The 15,477-nt window shown below is 48.8% G+C and overlaps 1 protein-coding gene across 1 annotated transcript in view; it reads right to left on the reverse strand.

Moving 5' to 3' along the window:
• The window catches only part of dpy (dumpy), a 67,611-nt gene that overhangs the window by 28,665 nt on the left and 23,469 nt on the right, over window positions 1–15,477 (reverse strand). The window contains exons 26-47 of the mRNA XM_043427226.1: window positions 10,331–15,400; window positions 9,770–10,087; window positions 8,541–8,861; window positions 7,701–8,021; window positions 7,256–7,582; window positions 6,870–7,172; window positions 6,464–6,769; window positions 6,021–6,341; window positions 5,618–5,932; window positions 5,215–5,529; window positions 4,504–5,136; window positions 4,103–4,408; window positions 3,705–4,022; window positions 3,301–3,624; window positions 2,895–3,209; window positions 2,485–2,817; window positions 2,093–2,395; window positions 1,728–2,033; window positions 1,333–1,650; window positions 921–1,250; window positions 525–839; window positions 121–450 (exon numbers count right to left, since the gene is read on the reverse strand). Coding sequence (XP_043283161.1) covers window positions 121–450; window positions 525–839; window positions 921–1,250; window positions 1,333–1,650; window positions 1,728–2,033; window positions 2,093–2,395; window positions 2,485–2,817; window positions 2,895–3,209; window positions 3,301–3,624; window positions 3,705–4,022; window positions 4,103–4,408; window positions 4,504–5,136; window positions 5,215–5,529; window positions 5,618–5,932; window positions 6,021–6,341; window positions 6,464–6,769; window positions 6,870–7,172; window positions 7,256–7,582; window positions 7,701–8,021; window positions 8,541–8,861; window positions 9,770–10,087; window positions 10,331–15,400 — 12,048 coding nt within the window. The remainder of the gene's footprint in view (window positions 1–120; window positions 451–524; window positions 840–920; window positions 1,251–1,332; window positions 1,651–1,727; window positions 2,034–2,092; window positions 2,396–2,484; window positions 2,818–2,894; window positions 3,210–3,300; window positions 3,625–3,704; window positions 4,023–4,102; window positions 4,409–4,503; window positions 5,137–5,214; window positions 5,530–5,617; window positions 5,933–6,020; window positions 6,342–6,463; window positions 6,770–6,869; window positions 7,173–7,255; window positions 7,583–7,700; window positions 8,022–8,540; window positions 8,862–9,769; window positions 10,088–10,330; window positions 15,401–15,477) is intronic.

The following is a 15,477-nucleotide window of genomic DNA, read 5'->3' on the forward strand; positions in this document are numbered from 1 at the left end:
GTGAGATGATCAAGGTCAGAGTAACCATCAATGCAGTTACAAAATTGCAATTCGTAAAACAAAAGTCGCTCAAATCCGCGTGTTTTTAGAGACAGCAGTTGAGACAGACGAGGTTCTTACGTTGAGGTTTCGGGTAACAATTGTCGAAGGGATTTCCAGTGTAGCCATCGGGACAGGTGCAGATCGGCGTATGGTTGACGACTTCGCATCTTGCCGAAAATCCACAAGAGCCTGGACAAGGATCGCGACACTTTTCACGCATGCACGCGAGGTTACTTGCGCACTCGGAATTGATTGTGCACTCTGGACGACAATTCGGCGGGCTACCGACGTAATTAGCGAGGCAGGCACACGAGGATACACCCTGAATGTTACTGCATTCGGAATTGGCTCCACAGGGCGATGGTATGCACGGATCACGAAGTATATTCACTGTACCCGGTACAGGAGCTGTGATGAGAAAGAGTAATGAAGTATTTCAGGAAAATCGGGATTATTCTTCCATCCTGGAACTCCAAACTCACTTGGCATGCTGAAACACCTGGTGAACGGGTCGCCTGTAAATCCTCTCGAACAACTACAAACTGGTGAGTGATTGATCACCCGACAATCGGCATTCAGGCCACACGAAGTTGGACAAGGATTGACACACTTCTGAGCCACGCATGCTTGGTCCGAAGGACATTCCGAACTGGAGACACATTCGGGACGACACGCCGGAGGGCTGCCGACGTATGTTGGCAGGCAGGAACAAACAGCCACACCGTTTATTGCTCTGCATTGACTGTTGGGTCCACAAGGCGTTTGGGCACAAGGCTCTTTAGGCTCCGGGTCGTTCACTGGGTTAAGAAAAAAACACTTAAAAATGTGTTTTTCTTCACTTTATAAAAGTTGGCTTCAGTGTCTTCTAGATTTCTTACAACTAGGCTCCCTGAAGGCGCAGTAACGATAAGGATCTCCGGAATACGTGGGAAGACAGTTGCACGTTGCCAAATGATTGATCACTTGACACTCGGCATTGGTTCCGCAAGTTCCCGGGCAAGGGTCAATACATCTGGAGTTTACGCATGCACGGTTTGACGCGCAATCGGAATTGAGGGTGCACTCGGGTCGACAACCCTCGTAAGGATTGCCGAAGTAACCCTCGATGCAGGAACAAGAGCCAGCGTTGTTGCGCTCGTTACAAACGGCGTTCGAGCCGCAGGGACTCGGTAAACACGGTGAAACCTTCTCCGGTCCTGGATCGTTGGCTGTTACGATAAAAGAAAGATAATTACGCGGAACTGCCTCGGAGTATCAGGCACGAAAAATCAGTCGTAGTTATCGCCTTACGTCGAGCAAAGACGCACTGCACAAATGCATTTCCGGTGTAGCCCGTTGAGCAGTAACACATCGGGGTATGGCTGACGACACGACATTCGGCGTTTGCACCGCAAGACCCCGGACATGGATCCTGGCACTTTTGATTGATGCACGCCAGATGAGCCGAGCATTCGGAGTTGCTGACACATTCGGGTCTGCAGTTTGGTGGTGCACCGATGAATTCCGGTAGGCAAGAGCAGGATGGTGACTCACCGGCTACTTGGCATTGGGCATTCGGTCCACAGGGCGATGGTTGGCAAGGGTTTATCGGTCGCGGTGGGTCGTCCGCTGCGTATTTAATATGCTCATGATAAACTGCTGTTTTAATTGGCCATCTGCTTCATGAATGGGATGCGTTTTCTTACGGATTGGAGTACAGAGGACGAACGGATCGCCAGAGAAACGATCGGGACAGCTGCACACTGGACTGTGATTAATGACTTGGCAGCGAGCACGAATTCCGCAAGTTCCAGCACACGGATCCGTACACTTTTGATTGCTGCACGCTTGACTAGGCGAACAATCCGAACTAACGACGCACTCGGGCCGACACAAAGGTGGACTTCCAAGGTATCCGGCGACGCAAGTGCACACAGCGATCCCGTTGTTGTCTCGGCACTGACTGTTCGGTCCACAAGGCGATGGGTCACACGGAGTCGTGACTGCGGGTGCTGTTATAATATTTTCATTATTTTCTGTCTCCGCGAGCGTTGCTCCTTCGTTATCTTACCTCTTGATGGTGCGCAGAAAACGAAAGCGTTTCCTTCGTTGCCCGGTGGACAGCTACACATTGGAATATGATTGATAACATTGCACAACGCGTTACTGCCACAAGTACCAGGACACGGGTCTGTGCACTTGTTCCGTATGCACGCCAGATCACGCGCACAGTCGTTATTGATAACGCATTCAGGACGACAACCGGAGTAGGGGTCACCAAAGTACTCAGGCAAACAAGTGCAAGCACCGTCGTCGCAACGAGCGTTAGCACCGCAAGGCGATCTTGCGCATGGATCCTTCTCGGTTGGCTCAGCTAAGGCAAGTAAACACAAAGAGGGGCTGTGATTTTTTGCAGAAATTCCAAGGAATGAGGAGCCGTTGGATTTTTCGGACGGAACTTACAATCAACTGGTTTCCTGATACACTGCTCGAACGGATTACCGGTATAACCTTCGGGACAAGTACAGACTGGGGTGTGATTGACAACCGAGCAAAGTGCCTCGAAACCGCAAGATCCTGGACACGGATCGGCACAGCGTTCCCGCATGCAGGCACGGTTTATCGGGCACTCGGCATTGATGGTACACTCGGGACGACAGTTTGGTGGGCTACCGAAATAATTAGGTGCACAAGTACACGATGGGGAACCGCCGATCGGACGGCATAGAGAATTTGCGCCACACGGAGAGGGGCTGCAAGGATCACGGGGTAATGGTGGTGCAGGTGTTGGAACGGCTGAGAAACAAAAGTAAGTGTAAAAATAAAGACTTGTTGGGATCAATGGATACCGTTGGAATAATATTCGGACGTACCTTCCACGTAGAAACAACGCGTGAACGGATCACCGGTATAAGTATTTCTGCAGGTACAAATAGGGCTGTGATTGACGACTCTGCAATTGGCATTAATGCCACAACTTGAGGGACAAGGATCTTGGCACTTTTGATTGACACAAGCACGATTGGCGGGGCATTCGGAACTGGTAACACACTCAGGACGACAATTTGGTGGACTTCCGATGTATCCGGTCCGGCAAGAGCAAACAGCCTGTTTTTCGTTCACTCGACATTGACTGTTAGGTCCGCAGGGCGATGGATCGCAAGGATCATTCGCGACGTTCGGTTCACCTGTATTTTCCATTGCATGAGATAAACGAAATTTTAAAAGGTACTCCGGAACATTGAGCGAGTATTAACGTATCGTTAGTTTTGAAAGTACCAAAGAGTGGAGTGAGGTTACAGTAGCGGAAGGGATCACCGCTGTAACCGACGCGACAGCTGCAAGAAGGTCGATTGTTGATGACTTGGCACTCAGCGTTTGGTCCACACGCACCGGGACAAGGATCCTGACATTTGGAGTTGATACAGGCCAAGTTCGACGCACAATCCGAATTTACGACGCACTCCGGCCTACAACCCTCGTAAGGATTTCCAACGTAGTCGGTCAAACAGGTGCACGATCCAACGCCGTTCTGCTCACGGCAGACTGCGTTCGGACCGCAGGGCGTAGGAACACAAGGTCTTGGAGGCTCTATCGGTTGGTCTGCGTTTTTATATCAAGAAAATGTAGTTTCATCCTCACATGGCGGAGTTGACGGAAGCCGACTTTAGTCTAATTCTTACTTTGAACGAAGGAACATCCTGTGAAAGGATCACCGCCGTAATTCTGTAGACAGACGCACATTGGAGTGTGGCTGACCACGCGGCATTCCGTGTTTGAACCGCATGCGCCGATACAAGGATCTGCACACTTGAGGTTAACGCAGGCTTGATTACTTGAACATTCGGAGTTGCTGGTACATTCGGGTCTGCAATTGGGTGGTGAACCAACATATTCCGGGTTACAAGAACAAGAAGGAATGTTGTTGACTACTTGGCACTGGGCGTAAGGTCCGCAAGGCGAAGGTTGACAAGGATTGACGAAGATCGCAGGATCATTTGCTAAAATTCAAAGGGTTTTTTGTTCTTTTGTTCAAATTTCTCCTCAAGTTATTGATGCTTGTTTTCGAAAAAGCGCTTACATTTTGGTTCACATCGGGAGAACGGATCACCTGAAAGGTCCGCCGGACAACTACAGATTGGATTGTGATTGATGACTTGGCAGTTGGCATTCAGCCCGCAAGCGCCGATGCAAGGGTCGATGCATTTCTGATTCGAGCATGCTTCGTTTCGAGTACAATCGGAACTAACAGTGCATTCAGGGCGACAGGTTGGGGGCGAACCGATGTAGCCTTCGACGCAGGAACATACACTGTGACCGTTTATCTCACGGCAACGACTATTCGGACCGCAGGGGCTTGGATTGCAAGGATTCGGTGCGACGGGATCTAAAAATTTTGTGATTCAACAGGAAGTGAGAAATGTCAGATTTTTATCGGAATGACCGAAAATCAATGTAAAATCAATTTCCTAAGACTTTTACCTTTCTGTGGAGTGCAAACAACGAACGCATTGCCAATCATTCCTTTCGGACAACTGCACATCGGTACGTGATTGAAGACATTGCATATGGCCAATTGTCCACAAGTACCGATACAAGGGTCGACGCATTTGTTACGAGAGCACGCGCGATCTTGAGGGCAATCATTATTAAGCACACATTCCGGACGACAGCCACTGTACGGATCACCACGATATTCCTGAATGCACGTGCATACGCCTTCGTTACATTCTGCGTTTGGTCCGCATGGCGAAGGGTTGCACAGATCTGTTGGTGGTGGCACTGTGACTGGTGGTAGCGGGAAGCAATTCGTAAATGGATCGCCGGTGTAGTCATTGAAACAAGTACAAATTGGCACGTGATTAATGACTTCACAGCGTGCTGAAATGCCGCAAGAGCCTAGGCACGGGTCACGACATTTTTGTTGAATGCAGGCTTTGTTGCTGGGACACTCCTGATTGATAGTGCACTCGGACCGACAATTTGGTGGGCTACCAAGATAATTAGGCAAACACGAGCACGAAGCAGTCTCGCCAACTTGTCGGCATTCCGCGTTATTGCCGCAAGGTGAAGGGAAGCAAGGATTTTGAGGGACAATCGGATCGCTCGATACACCTGAAAATAAAACGTGATAAAAAATTGCTTTGATGTCGATCCTGAATTCAGATTTAATCCTGTCGTCGTTGCCCTCACTTGGCATGGAGAAACATCTGGTGAAAGGATTTCCGGTGTACTGGGGTTTGCAAGCGCAAATCGGACTGTGATTAAGAACGACGCAATTGGTGTTGGTGCCGCACGGGTTTGGACACGGATTCACGCACTTTTGGTTGATGCATGCGCGATCGGCAGGGCACTCGGAACTGAGAACACACTCGGGACGACATGCAGGTGGACTTCCAATGTATTCTGGGCTACAAGAGCAAACGGCCTGATTGTTGACCACGCGGCACTGACTGTTTGGACCGCATGGTGACGGTCTGCAGGGTTCCTCCCGCACAATTCCTGTATCTAGCAATGTTGGTTTGCGTCAGAATACGGCACGCGATACAAAATTTTGTTGAACTGACTTGAAAACCGAATACAGATTTTAAATTACCATCTGAAATGATACGGCAATGACGGAATGGATCGCCAGTGTAACCTTGAAGACAAGTACACGTTGGTCGATGATTGATGACTCCACAATTAGCATTTTGTCCACAAGTGCCAGGACAAGGGTCCTGACATTTGGAACGAATACAATCGAGATGGGAGGGACAATCTGAGCTCAATACACATTCGGGTCTGCATCCTTCGTAAGGATTTCCGATATACTCGGGAGCGCAAGTACAAGATCCAACGCCATTTTGTTCCCGGCAGACTGCGTTGAAGCCGCAAGGTGATGGCATGCACGGCGTGAGATGTTCATTGGCTGCGGAGGAAACGAATTAATGTCACTGTGTTTGTTGGCGAATGGATTCGTCCTCTTAATTACTGTCGATTTTGCCCATGGGTCTTACGTTGCCTGAAGTTACACTGTGTAAATGGATCTCCTTCGTAGCCGCTCATGCAGACGCACATTGGAGTGTGACTGACAACACGACATTCGGCGTTGATGGCGCAAGAGCCGGAACAGGGATCGACACACTTGCGATTCAAGCATGCACGGTCGCTTGGGCACTCACTATTACTAATACACTCTGGACGACAGTTCGGAGGGCTACCGATGAATTCCGGAAGACACGAGCATGATGGTAAATTGTTCACTACCTGACATTGGGCATTTGGACCACAAGGGGATGGTTGGCAAGGGTCGATTGGATCAGGAGTTGGCTCGTTTGCTAAATGGAACACAAAAAATTGATGGTAAACTTAAATCATTGTTTGGCAATGTTTATCGGCAACGAGATTTGTTATCTAAGATATCTGGTTAATGATAAATTGTAAGCGCTACTGTGCTCACAGACAACGACGCATCTGACGAAGGGATCCCCTTCGAAACCTTCCGGACAGCTGCAGATCGGGTTGTGGTTGATAACCTGGCATTGTGCTCTAATTCCACAACTTCCTGGACAAGGATCCTGACATTTTTGGTTGCTACAGGCCTGATTACTTGGGCAGTCCGAACTAACGGTACACTCGGGTCTGCACGAGGGTGGTGTTCCTAGATATCCTTGGATGCAAGTGCATACTGGTTGTTCATTGACAGTACGGCATTGGCTGTTTGGTCCGCAAGGTGATGGGTTGCATGGGTTTCGTCGTGGTGTATCTGTGCGATGAGGTTCATGGCAAAATGTAAGACAAATTCTAATGCAATGCACTCGGTCGTTGATGGTGTTATTAGGCCAGGATTTGTGTACGGGGCGTACCTTTTGCCAGTGAACAAGCGAGAAAGGCATTGCCCGTCATTCCAGCGGGACAACTGCACATTGGGATATGGTTGTAAACATTGCAAACGGCGTCGCGGCCACAAGTGCCGGGGCAAGGATCCTGACATTTTTGGCGTATGCAAGCACGGTCCTGTGGACAATCTGTGTTCATTACGCACTCTGGACGACAACCCCCATAAGGATCTCCTCGATATCCCTCGATGCAAGTGCAAATTCCGTTATTGCATCGCGTATTCGATCCGCAGGGTGTGGGGTTACAAGGGTCGGTTGGAGGTGGGGGCACTGCAAAATTCCATCAAGTTTCCATACATTCGTTGATGCCTAGTGAGCCAAGAGTACAATTGTCTTTCCAGAGGTTTTCTTACATTGCGGTGGTCGAGGCTGGCAACTCGTGAATGGATCTCCGGTGTATCCTTCGGGGCAGTTGCACACTGGAGTGTGATTTACGACTGTACAAAGTGCACTAATTCCACACGATCCTGGACAAGGATCCGCGCATTTTTGTAACATGCACGCTTGGTTGCTCGAGCAATCAGGATTAACAGTACATTCCGGCCTGCAATTTGGCGGGCTACCACGATAATTGGGAAGACACGAGCACGAAGGATTACCCCCTATGTCACGACATTCGGCGTACACGCCACAGGGCGAAGGGGAGCAAGGGTTCGGTCGTATAGGATCGTTGAGAGGCGCTGAAAAATAATCGCCGACGTGTATCATTTCTATGAGCTTCATTACTGATAGTAAAAACAGCTGAAAATAAATGAATCAACATAATAATATTTGTTTGGTATATTTGAAAAATCTTACGTTTTGGGTTGCGGAAACATCTCGTGAAGGGATCACCGGTATAATCATCTTTGCATGCGCAAATGGGGCTGTGATTGATCGCACGACATATAGTGTTTATGCCACAAGGGCCAGGACACGAGTCCCTGCATTTTTGGTTAACGCAGGCCTGGTTCGTAGGACACTGATTACTGACAACACATTCCGGTCGACAGGAGGGTGGCTGGCCTTGATACTCGGGCAAACAGGAGCATACAGCTTGATCATTAACATTTCGGCATTGGCTGTACGGACCGCAGGGCGATGGTCTGCAGGGGTCTTGTCGTGGGTCGTCTGGGGGTGCTGTAATGGGGTTTAATGTGGACCTTTTTATTGCATTGTTCTATTTTTAATTTGGTTGATGAAGCAGTTGAGGGTGTTCTTGGGTTAAAAAAGCGTGTTTGGGCTGTGAAACCAAAATCTCTTGGTTTCTCTGTCTCAAGCAGTGGATAAAAAGAACGATTAAGAGGTTTTATGTTTTGGTTTTTGGAAGTTTTCGAAGAATCATCTTCTCCAGTTCGGATTTACGAATTAGTCGTTTAATTGCTGCATCTACTATTCGAAAGGTTTTTAATATAAGTTGGCACAGATGGGAGGGTGAGTTGGTGGAGTTTTCGCATATTTTGTTATCCGGGAAAGTGAACATTAGGGAAATCGTCGATTGTGCAATCAATGAATTGCGTGAGGTAAAAAGGCGTACTGTGATGCACATTCATTCCTCACTCTACAACGGACTCATAGAACGTTAGCCGTGCTTTTTATGAAGGTCGAAAAAGTTGAGTAGATCGGCAAGGTACACTTTTTCCATTGTTTCCCACTTACGGAGTTTGAGTTCGGGCCGGCAGAATTGGAAAGGGTTTCCGGTGTATCCCGGTAGACAGGAGCAACTCGGAAGATGGTTTATCACTTGACATTCGGCATTTTGGCCGCATGTACCGGGGCACGGATTCTGGCATTTGGAACGCACACAGGCGAGGCTTGTGAGACAATCCGAATTGAGGGTACATTCGGGACGACATCCATCGTATGGATCACCAATGTAATCGGGCAGGCACGTACAGGCACCCGCGCCATTCTGTTCTTGGCAGATCGCATTGCGACCGCACGGGGAAGGTGTACACGGGTTCAGCTTCTCATTGGGCTCTAAAAACCGGGCATAGATTTTTTTTCAAATTTTTTTATTGCTCAATAACATAACAGCACATTTCGGTTGAAGCTTTATTTTTAATTAAAGCTGTTATTCTGGTTACTCGTATGGCAATTGGTGCATTGTGAGAAAGCAATGCGTTGTGGCTATTAATAATTGTAAAATCAATAGCAAACGTAAAAATAATAATACTTATGCTGTCACTAAAGATAATGTAAATGATAATTGCTCAAACATGAACGCAATCGGACTTCCTGCCTACAAATTCTCTCACAAAAGCTAGTGACGAATATCGGGTAATATGATGTGAGAGACAGCGGTGTTAGGTAGTGGTTGAGGTAATCGGTGTTGAGTGGAGGTCAGGCCGGTGCTAATTAATGTCATTTTGGGGTTAAATTTCGCATGGAAACTCTCTTATTCTTATTATTATGATGCACTTATGCTTATATTCTTAAATCTATGGAAGCTATAAATACTGTAGCTTAAAAAAATATTAATAATTATTTGTTTGTTTAGATCGTAGCAGCGTGGAGCTAGCGGTGTCACGTGATTGCATTCGAGTGCGCAGCTACTTAACGTAATGGCAAAATCATTGGATTTAAATGGGTTGGGGCTGCGGTGGTTTATCAGGCGTGTGTCATTGAAAAACAGGTCTAATTTGATAAATTTTCACTTGCGTTGCTTGCTCGGTTATTAGTCACGCATTATTTCAGCGAGGCGCGCGACTATGTCGTTATCATCGACTCAAGCAAAGGCCACTATATGTGTAATGAAAACATCACTCACCTGGTTTCGTTGAGGCATCACCGATGATTCAGTTTTATAAAATCCATAACCATACCCAATTGGTAAAAATGAATGAAAGCATGCATCGAATGAAAATAATTTTTCTCGTTTGACTCACCCTTCACAGTTGGAATGCAGTTGCTGTACGCATCTCCGGTATATCCCTCTGGACAGGAACAGACGGCGTGATGATTTATCACTGAACATTGTGCACTCGCGGCGCAAAGACCAACGCAGGGATCTCGACATTTTTGTTGTATGCAAGCTAACTGAGGCGCGCACTCCGGATTAATCGTACATTCGGGTCGACAATTTGGCGGGAAACCGATATAATTTTGCGAACACGAACACGCGGAACTGTTACCGATAACGCGGCACTCGGCATTCGGCCCACAGGGTGAAGGTTGGCATGGATTTATTTCCACTGGTGGCTCGCCTGTAAACCGGAAACAGAGAACATTGTCATTGATGTACAATAATCGAACATAAAAGAGGCATTTGAAATTGTTAATCGTTTGGGTTCATTTTGGGGAAAAAATTGAAATTTCATATTCGGTACTGATGATACTACGGTAAATGATCCTACTACTTGAAACTCTTGAACTTGGTGAGAGATTTATATGCGAGTGCGAACTTGCAGAAGATGCTTGTTGGATTGTCATAAGCAATGAAATCTTACGTGGTCGCTCGTAACATCGGGAGAACGGATCCCCACTGTAGCCCTCCATGCAACTGCATATGGGATTATGATTAATGACTTGGCATACAGCATTTTGTCCGCATGAGCCTGGGCAAGGATCTTGGCATTTGTTTTCCCAACAAGTCTGAGTTAGCGAGCATTCGGAGCTGATAACACACTCCGGTCTGCAGGCTGGTGGGCTGCCCGAAAAGTTTGGTTGACACGAACACACAGGGTGGTTGTCGACAATTCGACAAATACTGTTGGGACCGCATGGCGATGGGGAGCACGTTCCACGCGGTGGTTCCTTGACTATCGGCTTGCAAGAGGAGAAAGGATTTCCGGAAGTTCCTGGATTACAGCTGCACATCGGTACGTGATTAACGACATCGCATTGCGCTCCTGTGCCGCATATACCGGGACAAGGATCAACGCAACGTTGGTTTATGCAGGCTCTTGTCCTTGAGCAATCCGAGTTCATGGTGCACTCGGGTCTGCAGTAGGTGTATGGATCTCCGAAGTGATTTGGCAAACATGAACAGTCTCCGTTATCGCAAATCGCGTTAGATCCGCACGGCGACAGATCACAAGGATCTCCAGGTGGTGGAGGAGTCGGCGGTATCATAGTACAGACAGTGAAAGCGTCCCCGGTGAAACCTTGTCGACAAAGGCATGTGGTTATGTGATTTTGAACTCGACAATCAGCATCCTGGCCGCAAGAGCCTTCGCATGGATCGCGACACTTTTCAGATATGCAAGCTTGGTTCGACGGGCAATCGGTATTGACGAGGCACTCGGGACGACAATTCGGTGGGGATCCGATGTAATTGTTGAGACAAGAGCAAGCAGCTTGATCCCCGTTTCGCCGGCACTCCGAGTACAGGCCACATGGGTTAGGTTGACATGGGTCGGGTGGCAGATATCTGTTGTCGTCTTCAACTTCGAAGCACCTTAGGAAAGGTTCGCCGGTTGTACCTTGTGGGCAACTGCATCGTGGATTGTGGTTGATGACACGACATTCGGCGCCAGTTCCACAAGTACCAGGGCAAGGGTCCGTACATTTGTATTTATGACAGGCGCGGTTTTGCGCACATTCGTTATTCACGACGCACTCTGGTCGACAATTGGGCGGCGAACCTATGTATGTTTCTTGACAGGTACAAACAGCGTTTCCATTCACGACGCGACAAAGACTGTTTGGACCACACGGCGATGGTGAACAAGGCTCTGGGGCCGGTCTGAGTGTGGTAACTTCTTTCACGCACGAAGTAAATGGATCGCCCACATGATCGGGTAAACATGTGCATGTTGGAATGTGATTAACGACCGAACATTGTGCCTGAATACCGCAAATGCCTGGACAAGGATCTTCGCATTTGTTCCGTAAGCATGCCTTGTCGGTTTGACAGTCAGAACTAAGTATGCACTCCGGTTGGCAGCCTTCGTAAGGGTTGCCTTGATAATCGTCTATACACACACAAGCTCCGGCGTTATTGCGTTGTTGACATACAGCGTTGGCACCGCATGGTGACGGGTCGCATGGATTGATATTTTCTATCGCGTAGACACACTGAACGAATGGATTGCCAGTGTAGCCTGTCCCACAAGTGCAAGTTACCGCGTGGTTTATAACGTGACATTCGGCATGGTCGCCGCACGAGCCGGGACAAGGGTCGATGCATCGCGAATTAACGCAAGCCATGTTTGGCGGACAGTCAGGATTGATGACGCATTCGGGTCGGCATGCCGGTGGTGTGCCAACGTAATTGGCACGACACGCACACGATGGTCCTTCGTTTAACACTGTGCATTCAGAATTGGGCCCACAAGGTGATGGCGAGCAGGGATCAAGCTCTGGTCCCTTTCCGCCAATCACTTTAATATCTTCGTAGCAACTCTTGAATGGATCACCAGTCTGTCCAGGCGGACAGCTGCATATGGGGGAATGATTTATTACTTCGCAGCGTGCCCCAAGACCACACGAACCGAGACACGGATCAGTGCATTTTTTATTGACGCACGCGCGAGTTGGCGAACATTCTGAGCTGACGATGCACTCCGGACGACATGTCGGAGGGCTACCGAGATAGCCTTGGTAGCACGTGCACACTGCACGATCGTTGACGTTTCGGCAATGACTATTCGGTCCGCAAGGCGATGAGCTGCAAGGATCCATGGGTCTGCTGGTGGTCGGTTCTTCCGGTCGACAAGTTACGAATGGATCACCGACGTAGCCAGTGATACAGGAGCAAACAGGTATGTGATTGACCACGTCGCACTGTGCGTTCAGTCCACAAACGCCTGGACAAGGATTACGGCATTTGTTCCTCTTACACGCAAGGTCGCGGGGACATTCCGTGTTAAGTACACACTCGGGACGACAACCTTCCCATGGATTGCCAATGAATTCTGGCATGCACTCACATTCACCGTCTCTGCAGATTGTATTGGAGCCGCAAGGTGATGGGTTGCACAGATCCGTACGACTTTCTTCGGTTGTTACCGTTATCCGTATGCATTGAGTGAATGGGTCTCCCGTATGCTCTTCTATGCAAGTACACACTGGTATGTGGTTCAAAACATGGCACTGAGCGTTGAAACCGCACGAGCCAACACACGGATCTTGACACTTTAAGTTAACACAGGCGAGATGTGATTTGCACTCAGAGCTGAGCACACATTCGGGACGGCAGTCCGGTGGCGAACCTACATAATCTGGGAGACAAGAGCAAGCTGGTGTTTCGTAGACCATCTGACAGAGAGAATTGGGTCCACACGGCGAAGGGTTGCATGACAGTGGTCGCGGTGTTGATGGTTCGTCCAACTTTGGAGTACAGTATGTGAAAGGATCACCTGTAAATCCGGATGGGCAGGTGCAAATTGGATTATGATTTTTCACCGCACACAGAGCTTTTATACCGCAGGTATTGGGGCACGGATCAGCACATTTTCTCATGATACAAGCAAGATGAGTCGGACACTCGCCATTGACGATACATTCGGGCCTACAGTTGGGTGGCGAACCGATGAAATCTGGCATACACGTACAAACTGCTTGGTCATTGACCGCCCTACATTTGCTATTTGGTCCACACGGCGTTGGCAAGCACGGATCCCCAGTGCCGATTACGATTTTGCGTAATTCACAAGCGAAGAATGGGTCTCCTGTATAACCAGGTGGACAAGTGCATCTTGGAACGTGATTTTCAACGTTGCATATCGAGAGCGTGCCGCAGATGCCTTGACAGGGGTCGGTGCATTTGTAGCCAAGGCAGGAAAGGTGAGCCGGGCAGTCGGTATTCTGCTCACATTCGCGATAACAACCTCTCGAGCTATCGTAGGGGTCACCGATGTAATCCGGTGGACAGAAGCAAGCTCCCGCTCGGTTTCTCTCACGGCACTGAGCTCTAGGACCGCATGGATTTGGTACGCAGGGATTCGGTGGTGGAGTCGACTCAGTCACGGGTTCGTTCAGAACACAACCTTGTGACGGATCGCCTGTGTAGCCCTCGCTACAACTGCACACAGGCGAATGGTTGAGGACCGAACAACGAGCCAATTGACCGCAGGCACCTGGACAAGGATCTTTACACCTTTCATTTATGCACGCAGCGTTAGTTGGACACTCGGAATTATCTCTGCACTCCGGCCTGCAGTTCGGTGGTCGTCCGATGTAATTGGGGGCACACGAGCAAGCAGCCTGCGTCTCGATTTCTTTGCATTGCGAGTTAGGTCCGCACGGATTTGGATCACAAGGCGGTCGGCCATTGACCTTGCCGGAACCTTCCGGATCAACTCTGTCACAGGCTACGAAGGGATTTCCCGAATAGCCGGTAGCACAAGTACATATTGGACTGTGGTTAACAACCTGACATTTTGTGTTCAGTCCGCACGCTGAGGGACAGGGATCGATGCACTTGAAATCTACGCACGATTTGCTCCTCGGGCATTCGGTACTTATAGCACATTCCGGTCGGCAGTTCGGTGGGCTACCTATGAAGTCTGTTTTGCACGAACAAACTGCATGGCCATTGAGTTTACGACAATTACTGTTTGCGCCGCATGGCGATGGTTCGCAGGGCTCGATGACGGGCGTTGGAGTCGTAGAAATAACGATCGGTTCACAAAGGGTCTGAGGATTCCCAGTATATCCTGGCAAACAGTTACACGAGGGGGCATGATTTACAACCCTGCACGTCGCACCTTGGCCACAGGTACCCTCACAAGGATTGATGCACTTGTTATTCAAGCAAGCTCTGCTGCGTCCACAATCGGCGTTGGTGACGCACTCAGGACGGCATCCAGTGTAAGGATCTCCAAAGTATTCGGGAGCGCACGTGCAGGAACCAGCGCCGTTTCTCTCATTGCAAATGGCATTCGCACCGCACGGAGACGGATTGCAAGGCGTTGGTGGTTGCTCCGTTGTGGAAACATTTTCGTAAATAATTCTACACTCGCTGAACGGATTACCAGAATATCCTGGATTACACGTGCATATTGGATTATGTTTAACTACGTTGCAGAAAGTGTTGACACCACACGAGCCTGGGCAAGGGTCGGTACATTGCTCATTTTGGCATGCCAGATTTCCTGGGCACTCTTCGTTTATGACGCACTCCGGACGACAATTTGGCGATCTACCGATATAATTTGGCAGGCATGAACACACAGGGAAACCGTCGATGAGACGACATTGAGAATTTGGTCCACACGGGGATGGCACACAAGTGTATTCGGGTGGTCGTGTTGTTGACACCGAATCTGGCTCTCTAAGGCAACCGAAGAATGGATCACCCGTATAACCCGAAGAACAGCTGCACACCGGATTGTGATTTATAACTTGACATTCGGCATTGATACCGCACGTGCCGATGCAAGGGTTATCGCAACGTTGATTAATGCAAGCTTTGTTCTGTTCGCAATCAGCACTAACGACGCACTCGGGACGGCAGTTCGGCGGACTACCGATATAATTAGCCTGGCAAGAGCAAACAGCGTGATTGTTGACTTCTCGGCAATTGCTGTAGGGACCGCACGGTGATGGCTGACATGGCTCGTCCTTTGGTAGAGCTACATTAAATTACAGGTCATCGTTAGATCTGGTGGCAAAGAAAATAAATAAATATGTGATAAATATTCGAGTCGTA

This window comes from Venturia canescens, chromosome 8, assembly GCF_019457755.1.
Source record: "Venturia canescens isolate UGA chromosome 8, ASM1945775v1, whole genome shotgun sequence".
NCBI classification, from domain to species: Eukaryota; Metazoa; Arthropoda; class Insecta; order Hymenoptera; family Ichneumonidae; genus Venturia; species Venturia canescens.